This window comes from Populus euphratica, unplaced genomic scaffold (genome assembly GCF_000495115.2).
Source record: "Populus euphratica unplaced genomic scaffold, PopEup_1.0 scaffold19.1, whole genome shotgun sequence".
NCBI lineage: Eukaryota > Viridiplantae > Streptophyta > Magnoliopsida > Malpighiales > Salicaceae > Populus > Populus euphratica.
The window spans coordinates 1955939-1977258 of NW_011499853.1; the positions used below are offsets into that span (position 1 = coordinate 1955939).

Consider the following 21320-nt stretch of genomic DNA (forward strand, 5'->3'; position numbering starts at 1 on the left):
AAAATTAAAAAAATAATTGAAAAAACCGAACCATGAAAAAAATTGATTAAATTGATTATAATTTAAAAAAAAACCTTTTGATTTAGTTTGGTTTCGATTTTATAAGTTTGAAACAAAAAAAATCAAAATGAAGTCCAACTTAAAAATAAAAAAAAATAAAGTAAAAAAAAAAAACCGAGCCAACTCGGTAAAAATCAAGCCAAACCAGAAAAAAACAGAGCCAAACCAGAAAAACCTAGTTTGAACACGTTTTCCCCAAAATAATAAAACCGAACCAAAACTGGTTAATTTGAACCGATTTTGATTTTTTTAAAAAAACTAGTTTTGGTTGTTTTTTTTGAAAAAAATTAAACTGAATTGAAAATTATCATCTCTAATAAGTATAATTATTTTTTAAAGTACTTTTAGCTCGGAAATGTATTAAAATAATATATTTTTTATTTTTTAAAAATTATTTTTAATATCAATACATCAAAATGATTTGAAAATATAAAAATATTAATTACAAATAAAAAATAAAAAAATATTATTTTAAAAAATATTTTTAAATCACAAAAACAAATAAAATTTTAATATCTTCTTCGTATTATTTTATAGATTTAAAGTTTAAATAAAAAATATTTAAAGAAAAAATTAATATTACCAGAAATACTCCATGAGCCCCTGCTGTTTGGTCCTGCTTTTAGTTTGAATTTTTTAAAATCTTGATTTTTTAAGTTATTTTTTAACGTTAATATGAAGAATAGTTTTTTAAAATTAAAAAATATTATTTTAATATATTTTTAATAAAAAATAATTTAAAAAATATCCTTCAAATACTATTTGACTATTAAATAAGACAAAGGGAAAGCGCGTGCTATGCAGCGCTCTTTTCTGTTACTAATAAATAAATAAAAAATCTCCACTAATATCATTAGATTCTCCGAAGTCCAAACACTCCCTTAGCCCACCGATCCCTCCCCCCCTAATCGATTCCCACCCTCCCTCTCAATTTTTTATTTGACTTTTTCTCCGGATCTCAAAAATTCCCATTCTTATTAACTTCAATTCAGGGTTTTTAAGTAAAAAAGGAAAAAAAAATCAACAGATTAGGGTTTTTTTCCCCTAATCTTTTTATTATTTCAATTTTGTGTTTTATTTAATTTGCTCGGGGGAATCGGAATGGTGGGTTCTCAGAGCCCAAACAGAACTGCGGCGAAGAGGTACGGAATAATGAAACCAATCTCCGTCGCGGGTCCTACTGAACCTGATCTCCATCGAAATGCGGAATTAGAGAAGGTGACTAGTGGATAATCACAAAAATTTGCTCTTCGTTCTTTTAATTAATTTTACTTACTATTAATCCAATGATGTTTTTGGTAGTTTTTGGTTGATTCGGGTTTATACGAGAGCAAAGAAGAGGCTATGAAGAGAGAAGAGGTTCTGGGCCGTATCGATCAGGTAACAATATTCGAAATCAGTTTTCTTATTATTGTATTTTATGTGTACTGATTTGTTTTTTAATTAGATGGGATTTTTTTGTAGAAATTATTATGGTTTTGTGAAGAGGTTAATTTGTTGTTGCCGTAGATTGTGAAAGACTGGGTTAAGCGATTGACGCGTCAAAGGGGATATACTGATCAGATGGTAGAGGAAGCCAATGCTGTTATTTTTACTTTCGGGTCTTATCGTCTTGGGGTATATGTTTTCTTGTGCTTTATGATGACTTTATCTGTTTCCTCCTCTTTTCGTAGTTATTTCTGCACAGCTGTATGAATGCTTGAATATATTTGTTGCTTTTGGATTGCCAATATGTAGTTTTTAGCTCAATAGGAAATTGCAATAAGATTAGCAGATCGGAAAATGAAATGGTGATCTTTTATGTTTGTTAATGTATGGAAGCGGTAATGAGCCTAGGAAAATTGTTTTCTTGCTAATTCAATGATTCAATATGATGTTATACTTATAGCTTTAAGCTGGCCTCTTATTTCATGCACGAACCTGATGTGGAACAATGATAAAAAAGAATTAAAGCAGGAAAGAGAGAAGCTTTAGAGAAAGAAACTAAGAATTAAAGGCAAGTAAAGAGAATAAAAAGCCAGAAAAGAGAAGAATGGGAGTTGGAAAAGTATGCACCAACTCTGCAATTTTTATTCAATTCATCAAAAACTCCCTAACATTTAGAAAAGTATGATATAAATACTAAAACCCTAACTAGAACAAGCAATTGGGCTTATTGCCTACTAAATAAAACTCAACAATAATTAAATCAAGCCCAACAAATAAAGTCTAAGTAATAATCTCAACTAAAAGTTAAAATAAATTAAACCAAAACATAAGCTAAAGCCCAATCTCTCAATGGTGTGGGCTACCCTCCATTGTCTATGATCATACGAGTGCATAAACAATGTCTTGGGTCTGGTGTCCCCACTAGAACCTTTCATAGTCTTGATTGAGCCACCTGGCTGCAAGCGTGTCCTTAGCAAATACCTTAACCAGTGGCTGTGTACCCAACTGCTTTGTCCTGCTTCACTTAAATCCTTGGGGTTTTATTTGCAACCAACACTCATTCTGTGCTGTTATAGTTTAGTTCCAGCTAATACTGTGGTGAAAGGATACTGCTGGCTTGTCTGCCCAGATGAAAAAAAGTGGGATTTTTAAAAATCATTCAAAAGTGCACTATAATTGTTAGGCTGTTGTTTCTGAATATGATGTAATCTTATGTTTTTGTTACTTAAGTGATCTAATTACATTTTCTGTTGCATTTATGGCAATGATTACTGTTTTAACAGGTGCATGGTCCTGGGGCTGACATAGACACCTTGTGTGTTGGACCATCATATGTGAATCGAGAGGTGACTCATAAACGTGGCTTATTTTCTTTTTAGTTCTATGGTATTTTGACTGACATGCTAAGTTGTTTTTTTAGGGAGACTTCTTTATTGTCTTGCATGATAAGCTGGCTGAGATGGAAGAAGTTACTGAACTTCAGCCAGTTCCAGATGCTCATGTCCCAGTTATGAAGTTTAAATTCCAGGGAATATCAATTGACCTTCTCTATGCAAGTATATCCCTTTTGGTTGTTCCAGAAGTAAGCTACCTAGTCTTTGAAATATCCATGTTATGCATTATTTTCTTATGCTCTTCAATTTGATTGTGGCACATGCAGAAAAGTTTTAACATTTATCACTTGATATGGACCCCCCCTCCTCTTTCCTCTTTTTCCTCATTTGTTGTTTCTCTCGTTGATAATGAACTTCAGTAGCAAATCTGGAGTCAAGTGTTTCTTCTTTTTTTGATTTGAGATGCACTTTAATACCGAGAATGCTAATCTTTAAATCATAAAAAATCTCTTCTCTGTGTTTTGGTAAAATTTTCTAAGACCTGCTCCTTGCATCCTGTTTTACCACTCTAGCCCAATAGTAGCTACTTTTGACAGTCTTGTAGGTTTTTGTAAAACATGCTTGGTGATTATTATATGTATTTTGTAAGAATCTTGTTTTGCATGTATAGCCGCTATCATCAGCTTTTGGAGTGTATTGTTGGTTTGTCTAAAGCTTCTTAGCTGATTGAGTCTTGTCATCTTCAAGTTCTAGCATTTTTTTCCTTTCATGAGTTTGGGGTAGCAAAGCCTATGATGTGATGCGTTATAACATTTGAAGCACTGATTGCTCAATTTGATCTGGAACTAACTTGTCAACAGGACCTGGACATCTCCAATGGGTCTGTGCTCTATGAAGTTGATGAGCAAACTGTTCGAAGTCTAAATGGGTGCAGGGTTGCTGATCAAATTCTTAAACTTGTTCCAAATGTTGAGGTGACTTACTGTATTCTCTTACTTATTTTACTAGAGTGCTTCAGTGATTTGACAGTCATTTTAACCATTGAAAAAATTGTAGCACTTTCGGGCAACACTCAGATGTCTGAAGTTTTGGGCTAAAAGGCGCGGTGTTTATTCAAATGTAAGATGGGCATCTTGATGAGTTATTCCAATTACTATTTCACACTAAATTATTGTTTTAATCTTCTCCTTAAATGTTTAGGTTACTGGTTTCCTTGGTGGAGTAAACTGGGCTCTTCTAGTTGCTCGAGTGTGCCAGCTTTATCCTAATGCAATTCCTAGTATGCTAGTCTCTCGGTTCTTCAGAGTCTATACACAATGGCGTTGGCCGAATCCTGTGATGCTATGCTCAATAGAAGAAGATGCGCTTGGGTTTCCTGTGTGGGATCCTCGCAAAAATCCTCGAGACCGGTTTCATCATATGCCAATAATAACTCCTGCATATCCTTGCATGAATTCTAGCTACAATGTGTCTACAAGTACTCTTCGTGTTATGACAGAGCAATTCCAAAGTGGTAACAGGATATGTGAGGTGAGAGCACGTAGCAATCTATTTTCCTCTACTTTCCTACATTATACTATTGATACTTTGTTGCTTTGTCACTTTGTTCTCTTTGCAGGAGATTGAGCTGAACAAGGCACAGTGGAGTGCTCTTTTTGAGCCTTATCTTTTCTTTGAGGCATACAAAAATTACCTGCAAGTTGACATAGTTGCAGCAGATGCTGTTGATTTGTTAGCTTGGAAAGGCTGGGTAGAGTCTCGGCTTAGACAACTTACCTTGAAGGTAAGCATCTTACCTTGTAATTTTGTTGCAAGCTGATATACTCCTTTCAGTTTTTAGCCATGTTTTCTAACGTAGTAGTGAGTTTTTGTCTTATTTGAAGACAAGATGATCCAACAAAGTATGACAGCTGTCTTGCTTTACTCGCTGTCCTTTCCATGTGACATTTCTCAGATAGAGCGGGACACCGATGGGATGCTGCAGTGCCATCCTTATCCAAATGAGTATATAGATCCGTCCAAGCAATGCGCACATTGTGCTTTCTTCATGGGTTTGCAGAGGAAAGAGGGAGTGACTGGCCAGGAGGGCCAGCAATTTGATATACGGGGAACAGTTGATGAGTTTAGGCAAGATATAAACATGTACTTGCCTTGGAAACCAGGGATGGATATATATGTCTCTCATGTTCGTAGAAGACAGCTTCCGGGCTTTGTTTTCCCTGATGGGTACAAGCGTTCTCGACCATCACGACATATGAACCAACAGACTAACAGGACTAGTGAAGATGTTGCAAGATCCCTGTCTGGGTCTGCTGAGAGACATGTTAAGAGGAAAAATGATTGTGAAATGGCAGATTTGAAGCCAGTTAAACCAGAGAAACGGGCATCTACAAGCCCACAAAGACTGCAGTCTGTTTCTCCTTCTAGTAGTGCTGGTAGGTCTGGTGTGACGTCTCTGGCTGGTTCCTGTGAAGGGGTTATATTAGGGTGTTCAACCATTGGGGACATTGTTAGCAACTGCGAGGATGTTGCTAGCAACTCCGAGGTTAGGTCAACTAGTGGGCAGTTGGAGAGTGAAAAAGGTGATTTGGGGGATGCTAGGCAGCTGGGTGTGACTGTCTATCAGGAGTCACCCTTAAATCAGCAGACCTCAATGGACGTACATGATTCACCAATAGTTAGGAATGAGCTAGAACCAGCTGATCATATGAATGGCTCAGAGCCAATGGGATTGATGTTTGATCCAATTACAAAGCAGGAGTTGGTCAGTTCACATGAAGTGCCAAATTTTGAAACTGGGGAAAAACATAAGGAGGTTGGCGTGAATGAGAAAATTGAGGATTTGGGGTCAAATTTCTTGGAGAATGGATCTTCAAGGAAACTGATGAATTGGGTTGGGGGTGCTAGTCGAGGCATGGAGGTTGACCAAGAACTTGTCAAACCATGTAGTCAGACAGCTGTTGTAGAATTTGCTGAAAGTGTTATAAGTTCACATTCTGGCTCTCAGAACCTCAACTACGAGGTGAGTTATTCTGTTTGAAGTTTTTGGGTTAAATATTGTTGTGGATAGTTGTGGCAATACTAGAAAATCCGGCAATAGTGAGAGTGGGGATCTTTGCAGGGTAATGTGTGTGCTGTGGATGCGGATTCACTTCTGGAAAGTGGATGTTTGAATGTGAGTGGAGCTGAGTATTATTGCAGAACGGCTTGCCAGAAGAATTAGAGGTTTAAACTCTGAATTGCTGCTGTACTTTACTATTACTATATAATAAAGAATTTTCTACATTTACTCACTGTGTTGCCTGTTCATTTCTCTTTCTTTCCTCCTCTTCACTTGGAACTGGGTCAATGCAACAATGGCTCTGTTTTTATGAAAATTTTATGTGGAGAATCATGCATTTGGATTCCAGAAATTTGTTAGAGACCTCCAGCCTTGTAATCCTTGCAGTAGGAAATCAGGACCTAATGTTGAATGGTTCCACGCACCGAGATCTTTACTGTTGGCAGATCCAAAATTAGCAGATGAATTTGAACTGTCTGAATTGTTCTTTCACATTCTAGGTTTCATCTTTGCACAATTACTGTAAGGTACTGTAATTAATACTTGTTCAATAGTCTTACCATGCTAATTGTTTTACACAGAGGATCTCCCAACTGCTAACCTGACCATGTTTTATGTCCAAGGCTCAGATACATTAACCCTTCCTTTAAATTTTTTTCTCCAATACTTGTCACGAAGTTCACTCACCTCCTTGCCTTTCTTTTGTATCATGCAGCCGAAGACTGCAATTGGGAAAGTTTTAAATTCTCAAGATGGTGCTAGGTCAGAATCTTTGCAGAAGCCAGTGATAAGGCATGCATTTTAAAACCCTGATTTTCATCATATTAATCATGGTATTTTTATGCTGTCCTGTTTGGTTGGTTGCATGGCTCTCTCTTTGCAGGTTGAGTCTGAAGTCATCTGCGTAGCATTGGGCAAGGGGGAACACTGTAATGTAATCACTGTTTATAAAGGAAAGGACCAGCAACTTGGTAAGTTAAACATTAATTGCTGGCTTTCGTTGCGGGTGTCTTGGTGTGTGTTTGGCACTACCGTGTGGACTGGGACAGGTCAGCCATCAATTAAACTGTGAATAGCTCAGTGGTTTGGCCAAGTTTTGGGTGTGAGTTCCTTTGCTGCGTTTGGCAGAAGCTGTAAACTTCCTGGTGCCAAGAAGCTGTTGAGCATGCCGGTGCTTTGAAGACTTTGTGCATTATTATCGAGTTGTATTTGTTGTTTCCTTGTAGGCGTGGGGAATTCACTTAGGCAGTCCTTCCGCAGGTGGGTGAGGATAGTTTCCTGCCAATGAAATGTCTATTTGGAATCAACAATACTGCAAATAAGATCAATTTGGTTATGTGATTTGTAAAGGTTTTTTTGTCTGTATACTCGACTTCTTGTATGTAAGTTTATTTAGGAACCCCTCTCCATCTCCCATTGGACTAGACATGCTTTTTTAGTTCTCTCTCTCTCTCTCTCTCATTAAAGTGGATAAACGTTGGAATTTTTTCCATGCGAAACCTTAGCGTTATATGATACAGTTTGGTGGCATCTTTCTGCAGTAATCTGCATGTCGTGCAGAACAGCTTAGGCACGGCCATCCTGTCTATAGTTGTAGATGGCTTGCCGTCTGAAATAGTGCAGGAGTGTTGTGGGAAGTGTTTCAATAACCAGTACCCAACAAGTTAATATCTACATGATCCAGCTACTCTTTTAAGGTTTGCTGCACTAAATTGAATCCGGTTCTGCAGTCGCTGGACACTAAAATTAAGGGTCAGAAACAAATTTAATACGATCATCAGAAACGAGTGGCTGCTCCGGACCGGGAAGAGATCGGGTATTATTTCTTGACTATGTTGCGCTATATTACCCAAAAAAAACAGAGAGAGAGAGAGAGAGAGAGAGAGAGAGAGAGAGAGAGAGAGAGAGAGGGAGGGAGGCAGGGCTACGATACGTCATAGGCTGTAAACTAAGCTGATATTATCATATGGCTGTCTCGTGCTGCGTTTTGGCAGAAAGAGAAGTTGCTGTTCCAAGAAGAGGAAAAACATCAAGCTCGGCACCTGTCTTTTTCTCTCCATTACTGTCTGCAAAACCTCGCCGCAGAATCTCCAAAACATCCTTCATAGAAGGTCTGGTGGATGACAAGGAGTGCGTGCAAATGAGTCCTAGGTTGAATACAGTGGTCATTTCTTGCAAGAAACATGGTTCCTTAATCTCCGGGTCAAGGCAATCAACAACAGGCTTTCCCTGGCCAAACTGCTGCCGTGCCCATTCTGCAAGGCTGGTATGCTCATCTCCACTGTTAGGTTCTCTTCCAGTCGCCAATTCCAGGAGTACAACTCCAAAGCTATAGACATCTATCTTTTCGTTCACCCTTGTTGTATAGGCATACTCTGCCATAAAAATGAGGAAAAAATAGCTTTAAATGGTGTGGTGTGATCTCAAAATTCAGAGTTGGAATTAAATGAACAGTGAATATACTGATAAAGCACATTGAAGTTGTTGAATGATCTTACCAGGGGCCATATAACCGAAAGAACCTGCTACAACAGACATGGTATGAACCTCTCCTTGCTTAGCCAATATTCTGGCCAGTCCAAAATCTGCTATTCTTGCCTTCAATTCAGAATCCAACAAGATATTACTAGACTTCACGTCTCGATGAATGATAGGAGTGGAGCAGTCATGATGCATGTAGCTTAGGCCTTGTGCAGCTCCCATGGCAATCTGGAACCTTGTGGGCCAATCCAAGACAGAATTATGGACCGAACTTGTTCCCATTGATGAAGTTCTCTTCCTCCCATGAAGCCATCTATCAAGGCTTTGGTTCTCCAAGAACTCATAAACAAGAAGCTTTGAGCTCTCACTTGAAATACAGCACAACAATTTAACTATGTTTGCATGCCTAATTGTTCCCAGTATCTGAACCTCTGCCAAAAATTCCTTTTCAAGATTGTGATCCATTTTTTCGTTAATCCAAATCCTCTTGACAGCAACGTAGTCACCTGCACGGTTTATGGCCACCCGGTATACCTTCCCCGATCCTCCACTTCCAATCAGATTATTTTCTGTCAAACTTGCCAAAACGTTTGCTTCTGTGAAGTCCAATCTCTGGAATGAGGTCAGCTTCCATGCTGCCAGATCACGTTTTGCCTTCTTTCTTTGGTAGTCCCTAACCTTAAACAAGGTGACTGTCATAGTGACTAGAAATATGGTCACAGTAAGAACCAGAATCAAGGCAAGAGTTTTAGAGGGCATTTTTTTAGAGTCACGAAGTTTAGCATAGCAATTAGGAAAGTTCAGAATTGGATTAACAGCACAGAGATTAGAATTGTTCAGGAAGCTGTTATCATAGGCAAGGTTATCAAACTGATCTGGGATTTTCCCAGATAGATGATTGGAGGACAAGTTGAGAAAAATAAGTTTCAACTGGTCAAATTCAAGAGGGATTTGACCAGAAAAATGGTTTTGAGACAAATCTAAATAGAGCAGGTCAGGTAAAGACCCCATCTCCTCTGGGATCTGGCCAGAAAGTGCATTTCTTGAGAGATTCAAACTAGTCAATGACTTCCAGGATATTATCTTGGATGGGAGTTGACCTGAAAATTGATTTCCATCAAGCAGAAGATTTGAAAGGTGAGGCAGACTCGTTATTTCCACAGGAATTTCACCAGAAAGAAGATTGTTGCTCGCCTTGAAATCAACCAAGTTCACCCAGCTAGAGATTCCAGGAGGAATCGGACCAGAAAATCTGTTGTTGCTGAGTTCCAACCTTGACAAATTCCATGCCAGCTTGCTTGGAAGTCCCCCCGAAAAGGAATTGTCACTTAACATCAAGTAAGTCATATTGGAGGCTGTCCAAACACCTGCAGGTATCTCACCTGAAAAGCTGTTGCTGTAAAGTTGAATCGTGTGCAAACTGTTGCAATTTCCAAGAGATTTAGGCACCCGGCCAGAGAGATTGTTTTCAAAGGCAACTGCACCCAGCAAGACACCTCCAGCACATAAATTCTCAGGCAGTTGGCCACTGAATTGATTGGTTGAAACATCAAATTCTACAAGTTTTGAATAAAAGCCCATTTTAGGTGGCAAGGCTCCACTCAAGTTGTTGCTAAAAACCTTAAATGTTGTCAGTGCAGGAAGAAGGCCTATGCTTGATGGTACCTCACCGGACAAGTGATTGTCAAACAGACTCAGAAGTTGCAATTTCTTCAACTTGCCAAAATCTTCTGGAATCGAACCATTTAAGTGGTTCATTGCAAGATCAATCTCCACCAAATTCAACGTTTCGACTCTCTGAGTTATCTCACCAGAGAAGTTATTCTGGAAGAGATACAAATTAGTCAAATTCTTCAACGAAAACAACCCATCAGGAATCTTACCTTCCAAATAGTTTCCAGCTAAATCCAAGTGCTCAAGACTTGAAAGATTGTTCAAGCTCTCCGGTATTTCACCAATCAAATTCGATTGTCTCATCCACAAAAACCTCAACTTCTTTAGCTGACCGAACTCCACAGGAATTGAAGAGGGCAAAAACTCGTTAAACGCGAATCCCAGCTCTTCAAGATTGGAAAGCTTACCAATCTCCTTAGGAAACGTACCGTTGAACTGATTCTGAAACAGATGCAATGTCAGCAACTCTGTCAGGTTCCCTATCTGTGGTGGAATATTGCCTGTGAAGTTATTAGCTCCAAGGTTTATATACCTGAGACCTGATAATTTATCAATATCGTCAGGTATTGGACCGACAAAAATATTCTGTGACAGGTCCAAGTACTGAAGCTTTGTACAGTTGTAAAGAACTTTTGGAAATCCTCCTGGAATGTAGTTCAAATTCATGTAGAGAAATGTCAGGTTTTTCAGGTCACAAACTGTTGCTGGGATTGTTTCTGTGATGTTTTTTTCACCTAGGTCAAGTCCAGACACCGAGCCATCGTCTCCACAGGTTACCCCTGTCCAATCACAGGGCGAGGATGATGAGTTCCAGGACTGAATGGACGATGGATTGCCAAGTTGTTGTTTCAGGTTTAGAAGGATAGTGTTTTCAGTGTTGGCATCTTGGGAAATTACTTTGAAGGGCAGGGAAAGTAAGACTAGAACGCAGAGGAGGGGTGAAGTTCTGAGAAAAAGGATGGTTAATTCGGACATCCTGAAGGGTTCCAGGTGGTTTTTCCGGTTGGGTTTATTTTGCCGGGAAGAGAAGGGCGAGGCTTAACGGCTGGATTTGAAATGTGGTTGGCATTTGGCAAAGGAAGACGAGGGGAGATGTTTGGTATAAATCCGGTGTGCGAAATGACATTCAAAGCGACAATAATTACATATGCACCACTGAAAGTGATTTGATGAGTCAACGACTAGTAAAAGTTTGTGGTTCTTTCACTGATCAATGACTTTAAATTAAGTGCCCGTTTGTCATTTGACACTCTGTGCTTTTAAAATAGTTTTTAAATTATATTTAGTATGAAAATGTTAAATTAATATTTTTAGATATTTTGTTGATAATATTAATAACTTAATATTAAAAATAAGAGAAATTATGAAAAAAAAATATTTTAATGTTTTTCCAATTAAAAAATAATTTAAAAAAACACCTGCATTCTACATGTTATTCTACATGTTTAGTATTATAATAATTATTATTTTTTTTAACACCTGCATTCTACATGTTATTCTACATTTTTAGTATTATAATAATAATTATTTTTTAAAATTTTTTTGGTTAAAGATATATTAAAATTATTTTTTTATTTTTTTAAAATTATCTTTATATCATTATTTTTAGAATGCTCTTAAAATATAAAAAATTATTTTTAAAAAATTATTTTAGAAATAAAAACACAAAAGTGAATGATTTCACAGAGGAACTAGCACAGAAGAGCACTTTGGTTTTGGGTCCACGAGGCATGAGCAAATGGTGAGGATGATGATAAGCATGCCATTGTATATACAGCCCACGACAATTTAAATATGATTTTTTTTTGTGATGGAAAATTTAATTACTCGCTGAAATGTAGAAAAGAAAGTTAATTTGACGGATATAAAAAGAGGTGTTTATTTAAATAACTTGTCTTTGAGTGGACTTGGAAAGTGAATGATACTATGAGATCATAAAAGTTTTTAAAAAATCTACATGATAATTTCCAAGAATTTTCTCTTAAAAAAATTCCTTTTATTTAAATTTAAAAACCCTTTGAGACACAAGATGTATAATAACTTTTATAAAATATTTGTTATTGTTCATATCATTGTATTGTTGTATTTCTTGAACTTATTTTATCTTTTAAAATATAAGTTCTTTAAATAAATATTATTTATCAAGACTAACATGATAAGAATATTCATTGTAAAAATGGATAATAAAAATTTATAGTAAAAAAAAAACAAATGCTAATATCTTCATAGTTCTTATTTTTTTCTCAATCATTTAAAAAACTATTTAATTAATTAAATAACTTCTGTTTTTTGTACTCACTCTATATATAATTACGTTTTAAATTTTAATTTTATAAAAGCTAAAATAACATACTTTTTATTTATTTTATATTTAAAAATTTATCTCAGATATTTTTTAAAAAATATCACAACTAAAAATATTAAAAAAAAAACTAAAACAAGACAAGACAAAACAAGCACTAAGCCAAAGTGGATCACACGGATAATAGAGGAAAAGCCCATGGTTTCCTCGCACTATCATGGATTAGGTTGTTAAAGGTAACAACGTTTGTAAAGGAGAGAGTACTTGTGTTTTTTACAGTCACCCCTCTGATTCTGTTCTTTGTTGACTGAGGTTGATAGCTAATTAACCAAGCTGCTCTGATTACCTAGTAATTACGACAGCAGTGTGAATTCTCAAGGGATAATTCTGTAGTTCTTGAGATGTTAAGGGGTAGTTTTGTAATGAGCCGGTACACAGATGGGTTCCTTGGTCAACACATGGATTAGTGTGGTGACGTGAAACATGCACGAGGCAGCGACTGGGAAGGAAGGAAGGTTCATGCATTGGGGTTTCCTTTACTCAATGGTTTTGTTTGATTCGTTGTTCAATGTTGACTATTCTTGTTTAAGTCTTCGGTCAAACCTCCGAAATTAAAAACCATTATATTGCTTTTGGCTGTATCTATTTTCTATTTTCTACTTGAGTTGGGCTGGAGGGATGCAGTGTTCCACTCTCTTTAATGGTGGTGGTGGCGGCCATGTCTTGGACCGTATGTTATTTCTTAATGAATGAAGGAAAGAACATGTGGGCATTCTATGGGAACAATATTTTATCACTGTATAGAGTATTCATGGGTGCAATTCTTTTTAATTTTTCCAAGGTAGGTTTTCTATGTCTAAGCTAGAAAATCTATTTTAAACATTCTAGATTGTTCTCTCACTGAATTAGTGAAAGCATGGACCCACTAATTAAAGAATCGAAATTAATAGCAATGAAATTTGATTGCTTGAAGCTCTACAACTACCATGCCCGATTCTATGTATTTTCAAATAAAAATTAGCTTATATATGATAGTCTGAGCCCATAAAACTTTTTTTTAAACTTACTTTCTAAATCGATTAAATTTAGATTTATAAGTTACCATGCCCGATTCTATGTATTTTCAAAAAAAAATTAGCTTATTAAAGGATATAATTGGATGTGTTATACCACTGATTTTGTTAAGTATAAAAGTATATGCTAGCCAGTTTTAAAGGATATAATTTAATTAGTTAAATTCTAAATTTATATTCTAATTTTAAAAACCTTAAAATTAGAAATTTAAAATTATTTAAACATGTAAAATTAATTAATAGCAAACTCTGAATATAAAATTAGAGTCGCAAATGCCTGACAGTAGCCTTGCCCGGCCCACAGAAACATCTCAAGTCAAATAAATCTCCCAGACTATTGAATGCTAGAGCTGTTGAAGTAGAAAGTGGCACATGCAAGCTGGTTTTTGCTCTTGAATCTAAGAGTTCAAATTTAGCTAGAAGTAATACGACATCTATATTGATCTGAAGTAATCTAAAATCATGCGCCTGATTATACGCACACCAGTTCATGTTTCTTGTCTACATATATATGTCACAGTTTTTTTTTTTTTATATATATAATATTGTTTGTGGTTTTTTGCTGGATCACTTTGTCAGTCTAATAATAATAATAATTCTAATAATAGTCGGTAGTCACCTTAATAAAATAAAATAAAATGGAACAGTCATCATTCAGCATGTTAAACCAGAGGGGAATTCCCCAATAATTAATAGAAATTTAAAATCCTATACCCTTGCTATATAGATGTCTGCGTGTGGTTTAAGGCACTTCATTTTCACTACAAAAAGCTTAAATCATTGAATGTAGATCCATAAAGTCAGCTTCACATGCTGTGTGTTTTTCCAACGACGTTTTTTAAAGGGTTGGTTTGTGGTTAAATATGTTTTTTTTCATTTAAATTTTGACTTAATATCCATCAGAATTTATTAATTTTTTCAGAATATAAGAGGATGCACTTTAAACTTATGGTAAGGCCTATAAATCTTGACAGCAGGGAAATAATTTACCTTTAAATTGTGTTCCAGTATTGATGTTGTTTGTACACGCTATATTAACTTATAAACCTTGTTTGGATTGCCATTTGTCTTCCAAAATATTATTGACAAACCTCAAATTATTCCTCGTAAACTGATTTTCAAAATGGACCCAAACTATTGAACTTTTCAATTGAATCCCTAATGTATCATGCATATTTTAATAGGACTCCGTTTATGAATTCTTCTTCTTCTTTTTTAACAGAAAACATTCAGTTTTCCTCCAAAAAGCCTATTTATTGTGATTTACATGAAACCATGAACAATATAGACGGGACTCAATTGTGGACTGCCTAATATTTTAGGGACCCAACTGAGAAGAATGATAGTTTAGAGACTAATATGAGACTTGCCAAAACATTTTCATGTCTAATTTTTTTGTTTGTTTTCAATAAACAACATTTAGAGTATTTTTGAACCAATGTCGATCATATCTATTATAATACTATCATTAAAATAATATGGTAAAATTAGCTAGCTAGAAGGTTAATTGGATTGTGGGTGTTGCCCTAACCTCTAGGTAAACGAAGGCTTTATTAAGGGTTATGCTGGTGGATGAGTAAAGCTCCAAGCTTTTTTTAACTTGTAGATGGTAGGTAAGCTGATTATTTGATCAACTTTAGTCATATTCTGCCTCACCAAAGAAAGAAAATATATTTTGATTGCTTTAGAAAACAGAATGTGAACATAGAAAATGGAAAAAAAAAGAAAAAGAAGACTTGGAACTCACCACTCCCATCTAATTTCTTTCTTTCTTTATAGAAGATAGTGATATTTAGCTTGCCTAATTTCTATGACTTTTAGGAATTTTTTTTTATTTTAAAAGTGTTTTTGAAAAAAATTAATTTTTTTATTAATTTTAAATAAATATATTTTTAGTATTTTTAAATTATTTTGATATGTTGATGTTAAAAATAATTTTTTTAAAATAAAAAAAATATTATTAATATATATTTTTATATGAAAAATTATTTTAAAAGTTAATAGAATAGAAGAGGGAAAATTGCAGTACAAATTTTCAAAAGCTAAACACATTTTTTCTTTGTTGCGGGCTGGGTCCGTTCTCTGATGCACATCAACCGCACCATACACGAAGTCAATATTCAACATAGACAAGAATTGCTCCCAAGTCCCATCATGATTTTTCGCCTTTGAGACAAAGCAATGGAAGTGCATAGGTGAAACACGTTCGGATGATGTCATAATTATTTCTGTGTTTAAAAGTTTTTTATTTAAAAATATATTAAAAATAAAAATAATCTAAAAGTATTCAAAAATAATTTTAAATAAATAAAAATGATAAAATATTTTTAAAGTAAAATAAACAGGCTCGGAGACCCTGACACTCCTTGAATGGCCGCACTGCCTGTAGTATGGACACCGGGAAACCAACCAATTTAAAAAAACTGGAGGCCCAATCACTTGATGCTTCGCCGTTTTATCTTTTCCACAACAATGTACATCTCCTTGGTTTTCAAAGCTTGTTTATCTTGTAGGTTGATAGATTTAGTAGGCTTGTAAAAATAAACTTATAATAATAGACTTGTAAAAATAAACTTGAAACGAGTTAACTTGTAGTTTTTATTGTAATTTGGTAAGCTTGTAGTTTTTATTATAAAAAAACTTAGAAATATAATTTTTTTTTATCAAGAATCTTACTTGCATCAAGAATAGCTTTATAATTAATTATTATTACTTGCATCAAGAATAGCTTTATAATTATTTTTTTTTTATTTGAGGCATCCCTAAAAAAAGAACACAAAACATATATAATTCAATTACTTGCCACTTTCACATTTAGAACTCACGGGTTAATTTTGTATAAAAGATTTATGGGGCATTTATTGGCGACAAACTTGATTCAGGCCTAGCTCACGACTCACGACCCATGACTAAAATCCATTGAACAACTGCAGCACCGAAAAGGGATCACTCTTTATACTGGAAGGGCTTGGAGGCACGGAGACCGTGACCCATACCCTGGATGGCACCGCTCGCTGCAGCTATGGACACAAGGAAGCAGACCAGGTTCAAAAGCTGAAGGGCCAACCCCCTTATGCTTAGCCTTTTAATCTTATTCTGGGCAATGTGCATCTCCACAGGGAAATAGACTGTCATGGGCCCATATGAAATTGCCCCAAGAAGTGCGAGTATTTCATTGAAGAAAGGCAATGCCATTGCAAGCAAAGTTGCAACCACGACAAAGGTTGTTCTCCCAGTCAGCCTTAAGAAGTTGATGCTATAATTTAACTTTTTGCTGCCAATTCTTAGTGGGTATTCAGTGTTTACAAATTCAGAATCGGGCCACCTCATGCTAGCCCACGACTCAAATGTACTGAATATAGGCTGGGCGAGTACCTGTCAATTGAGAGATTCTTTATCAAAACATGCAATTAAATTGATATGCACGAATGGGATCTTAGGACATGAGGAGGCACCTGGTATGCACCCACGAGGTGCACCACTATGCAGACATTGGCCAAGTCTATCAGCCAGAAAGGCTCGTAAAATCCAAAGCCAGTTAGCATGTTCCCTGGTGCTTTGTTCCCAAATGCAGCATAACCAAAGCAACCACACATCAAATAAAAGGTTGTTGAAGTTAATATAGCTATCATGTTGGCCTTCTTCATTACTTTATTTTCTGGTGGTGATGACCTTAGTGTGTCCTGACAATTCACAGTAAATGCAGTGTCAAAAGGGTTCAGTGCTCCGTAGAGCTCAATTGGAAACCACGCAAACTCCTTTTATGATTTGTTCATACAAAACATAGCACAAAAATGGTCGATTAATACTTATTATTTGTCAATTTAGCTTACATGTGAAAGAAACGAGGTAATTTAGCCTTGCTATTTAACATTCAGTCACGCATCCAGATTATGGAAAAGCAAATTGGTCAAAGACCCTTGAGCTTTTAGTCAAACCCAACTCAGCCCCTAACCTTTTGTTTTTCTGATTTTAGTCCCTAAAGTTGACCACCTCCATTAAAAATAGATGGCTATTTTGATAGGTTAAAAACACAACTGACATGGCTGTAAAATTAATATTATCATTGTTGACTACGCTCTTAACTTTTGTTTCAGGCACTCAGAAATGTTGTTCTCGAAATCTTACTTGAATTTCAATCAAAATGACAGAATACGCGCAAGCGAATGCCATATCACCGATTGCTCTAAATATTGTCCATATTTTTTCTGCTGCTGTTACATCTACTCCAACTTCTACTCCTGTAAGTGTTGTTCTATGCCCATGCCCTGTTTCAGAAGGAAAGAAAAAACATCATTTTAATACTACCTGAGAAAAAAAAAGAAGGTGAACTGACTTGAAGGAATAGAGGAAAACTACCTGAGATGACCTTGGCAAATGCCAGTCCTAGTCCAATTGATGAATAAGCAAAAGACATGATGGCAGCGACGATTGAGAGCCATGAAAGCTTGTGGAAATTTGGGATTTGAGACACCAAGATTTCAGTAATCCCAAGTCCAATCATGTACTTGTTGTTGGAAAACTTGCATGGAGCTCCATGGCCTCTCTTGTGGAAGCAATTTGATTTTCTTATAGCCCTAGAACAATATCCATCATCTTTATACAAATATGCACACTTAACTTTATAGATTATAGCCAGCAACACTAACATATTCATCAATCATACTATAATAATAATAATAATAAATATTGTTGTATATATATTTTTTTAAATAAAGGGCCATTTCACTGCGTTCGTGCATACGCTCACAGATTGTGATTTCTGTACACTATTTTATATGTAAATCTTTGCTCACATCATTATATATCATTATATATGTTAAAAAAAAATGTTTACTTACACCATGCTAACAGATGCAGTAATCGTGTAGCCAATTGTTGCCCCACTAAGAATGAGAAATTGGAACAGCCCACAAATCTTGCGCATGTTTTCACCTGTTTATTGAAATAAATAGTCATATAAGACTTAATGACTTTTACATAAAGTTGAAGTTGTGCCTTTAATTATACTCTGCCAAAAACATACCCAAATAGGCATTGACAGCGGCCATGCATGTGTAATTTCTCTTGCCAGATGCAGACTTTGGAAATCTATAACAATCTGCTAAGAGACTAGAGGTGTAATATGCAATGACTGAAAAGGTTAAGAGAATGCCTATGCCAGCGATCCATCCAAGCTGGGCCATGCCCCAGGTTAGTGAGAGAACCCCGGAGCCTATAATTGCTGTTATTATATGTGCACTTGCCGTCCACACAGTCCCTGCATTTCACACACGTTGGAGTCATTGAATTTATGTTTTAGCTAGAATATTTTGACTATAGTTCTAAAACACGAGCCGTTCTAATGGGGCCTGTTCTGTGCTTGATGGACCCGAGGATCGAGTTTAAAAAAGTTAACTCGAAGTAATTTGGTTTGATTTTGTCAGCTTGTGGGGTAATTTATAATCTTATTAAAATCTAGTTTGATTTTTTTAAATAAAATAATTTAATTAAAAAAATAAAATAAATTAACATACCTAACGAGTTGGGTAATGAAATAAATTTGCTTTACTTTACCCTGTGCTTTTCTCTAAAAAGGGGAGAAGATCTTGGGCAATTAAAATGGGGTATCAAATAACATGACGGGAGAAGATTTTGTGTTAGGTGCTAGTTGTACCTTTTTGACATCTTCTCCGCGAAACAAAAACATGCACTACCTATGGTTAATGGTTAAGGTTAACTGATAAGAACTCGGGATCATAGGTTTTTTTTTTTTATGATCTCAGGTTTAAATTTTTGATTGTTTATATGATGATCATTAGAGACTTACATAATCGTTAACTTCAAGGCTCGTGGGATTAGTCGTGGTGCGTGCAAGCTGGCCTGGACACCCACGTTAATTTAAAAAAAAAACATGCACTAAACAACCATCTAGGTGATGGTCAAGTGGTAAAGATTTGAGATTAAGGGGTTTGCTCCTTCTATGGTCTCAGGTTCGAGTCCTTGATTGCTCATATGATGATCAATGAAGACTTACATGGTTGTTAATTTTAGGGCCCGTGAGATTACCCAGCTAAGTACCATAACGGCCTGCATCAATTCGTCTTCTCCGCGAAACAAAAACATGCACTAGGCAAATGTATTAAGACGACTCCAGTTAAGTACCATGACGCACTGCATCAATTTGAGCTCCACAGACAAATGTCTTAAAACCTTTCCTAAAGCTACTTTTAATTATTCAATGCTTTATATATTGTTTTTTTTATGAATAAATTTTATATGATGCATGCATTATATGCAAAAAATAAAGGGTGTGGAGTCGGTTTAACTATTCAAGGAACCATATTAATATATATTTTTAATTATTTATATTTTTAAACAAATAGGACGACAAAAATAATTTGTCCCGTGCACCAAGCTCTTTTTATACCTTTTCTCTTTTTTAATTAGAAAATAACTCTGAGATCTATCCCACAGATTAAATGAACTTATTAGGCATCGGATAAGCATGGAAATTAAGAGCAACATATTTGAAAAGCAATAAACGATGCGTTCCATGCATGTAAATGCTACTCTGTAACCACCTTTTTAATTAAAAAGCTGTGCTAGCTGTCAAAACGTACTTTTCCCTATCTTTTCCATTTTGAGAAACTGATTATTTGCTAATAAAATAATATTTTTGTAATAAAGTGACTTATTGGGTTGGTAATACTGTATTCTATTATTGTTATTATTTTGATTAGAGGATGAAAAATATGTTTATTGGAACTGTTTTCACGTTAATTCAAATGACGACCTTTGAGAAAACATTACATATATATATATATATATATATGTTTGCATTCACTGTCAAAAAATAATTTAAAAACTTTTAATTTTTTTAATTATTTTTTATGTTTTTAAATAATTTTGATATACTGATATCAAAAATAAATTTTAAAAAATTTTAAAAAATTATTATTTTAATATATTTCAAAATAAATATAAATATAGTTGTAAAAAATAATTACTATACTACCTCAATTTATATTTTCTATTTTCCTTGTGGAGAAATCTATTTTCTTTCTAAAAAAAAACTGTTTCATCAATAATTAATAAGTTGAAGAACAAAGAATCCCAGTCTCCAATTATTTTCTCTCTTAAATAGAAATGAGTTGTGTGCATTGAATAAATTAAAACGGAGAAAACTTCAAGGCAGCTGTTATCAAACTAATAAATATGCATGGCTTGTCCATTGCATAGTTAATGACATTTGAGAACTACAAGAGGTGGAGTAGGCTACACATGTAATTAGTCACAGCAATCATGCATGACCACAGGACCACATGAAGATTGTGAAATTCAAGAAGTGTAGTTGATTAAGGAGAGAAACATCGAGAGATCGAGTACCTGTTCGTCTTGGTTTGCCATCATCATCCACCTCCCCGTCTGAAATGGTGCGAGGATCGGAACCAGATTCACAAACTGCATGTTGGATCATAAACTCTTGACGGCCTATCGCAGTCCCCATGCCGTTCGCCTCTGGTTTCTCAGGTGAACCTTGAAGAGCAAAAACGAAGAAAAATCTTAGATTGAATCGGCTGTATGAGATTGACAAAGCAAAAATATCTGTGTCTTTCTTGCTCACTATCTCCAGATTCTAGACAACGAAGAAGCCTATAATTACTACTTCTCAGTCAACTTCTTGTGTGTGTGTGTGTAGATATATATATATATATATAGCTAGTAGCGTATCTCTTAACTTTAGTTTCTCTTTGTGGAGCCGCCACGTTGATACAGCACCAGGCGCAGCGAGGTGTCAACCGCACTTTGAAAAATATGTCAATCCCAAAGAATATATACATAATACATAAATTAATTACTTGCCACTTTCAAGTTTAATTATTAACACTAATTTTGAAGAAGAATATCTTGCATTGTGGATTTGA

The 21320-nt window shown here is 35.4% G+C and overlaps 3 protein-coding genes across 6 annotated transcripts; 1 reads left to right on the plus strand and 2 right to left on the minus strand.

The window, feature by feature from the left end:
* Positions 1 to 922: 922 nt before the first annotated feature.
* LOC105122259 (nuclear poly(A) polymerase 4-like) lies at positions 923 to 7282 on the plus strand. The gene is given in 14 exon segments (XM_011021264.1): positions 923 to 1278; positions 1363 to 1440; positions 1570 to 1677; positions 2772 to 2834; positions 2909 to 3070; positions 3683 to 3796; positions 3879 to 3941; positions 4023 to 4352; positions 4441 to 4605; positions 4777 to 5844; positions 5944 to 6006; positions 6009 to 6047; positions 6599 to 6675; positions 6767 to 7282. Coding segments are annotated over 14 exon segments (2472 nt in total). The 5' UTR covers positions 923 to 1161; the 3' UTR covers positions 6792 to 7282.
* A 271-nt stretch (positions 7283 to 7553) lies between these two features.
* On the minus strand, positions 7554 to 11146 carry LOC105122258 (receptor-like protein kinase HSL1). 4 transcript variants are annotated; one of them, XM_011021263.1, is made up of 3 exons: positions 8382 to 11146; positions 7808 to 8258; positions 7554 to 7765 (listed from the first exon to the last, which is right to left on the minus strand). In XM_011021263.1, exons 1-2 carry the CDS (start codon positions 11011 to 11013, stop codon positions 7846 to 7848), a joined length of 3045 nt encoding a protein of 1014 aa, XP_011019565.1. In that variant the 5' UTR covers positions 11014 to 11146; the 3' UTR covers positions 7554 to 7765; positions 7808 to 7845. The 4 variants fall into 4 exon arrangements, with proteins under 4 accessions (XP_011019565.1, XP_011019564.1, XP_011019563.1 ...); XM_011021262.1 differs by having other exon boundaries at positions 7554 to 7757; positions 7802 to 8258; XM_011021261.1 differs by having other exon boundaries at positions 7554 to 7761; positions 7802 to 8258.
* Positions 11147 to 16179: 5033 nt separating this feature from the next.
* On the minus strand, positions 16180 to 21087 carry LOC105122260 (amino acid permease 8-like). Its single transcript, XM_011021265.1, has 7 exons — positions 20782 to 21087; positions 18440 to 18673; positions 18255 to 18348; positions 17773 to 17990; positions 17542 to 17681; positions 16869 to 17096; positions 16180 to 16788 (listed from the first exon to the last, which is right to left on the minus strand). The coding sequence occupies exons 1-7, from the start codon at positions 20900 to 20902 to the stop codon at positions 16360 to 16362; spliced, it is 1464 nt and encodes a 487-aa protein (XP_011019567.1). The 5' UTR covers positions 20903 to 21087; the 3' UTR covers positions 16180 to 16359.
* Between the last annotated feature and the right edge of the window lie 233 nt (positions 21088 to 21320).

Bases quoted from the DNA above. Each gene is read 5' to 3' on its own strand.
- LOC105122258 (XM_011021263.1), bottom strand. From the start codon at position 11,013: ATGTCCGAATTAACCATCCTTTTTCTCAGAACTTCACCCCTCCTCTGC. The intron at 8,259-8,381 runs GTAAGATCATTC...TTTTTATGGCAG, and splicing joins TTTCGGTTATATGGCCCCTG to AGTATGCCTATACAACAAGG.
- LOC105122260 (XM_011021265.1), bottom strand. From the start codon at position 20,902: ATGGGGACTGCGATAGGCCGTCAAGAGTTTATGATCCAACATGCAGTT. The intron at 18,674-20,781 runs GTACTCGATCTC...TGTGAAATGCAG, and splicing joins TGGCAAACCAAGACGAACAG to GGACTGTGTGGACGGCAAGT. The intron at 17,991-18,254 runs GTAAGTAAACAT...ATATTGTTCTAG, and splicing joins ACTGCATCTGTTAGCATGGT to GGCTATAAGAAAATCAAATT.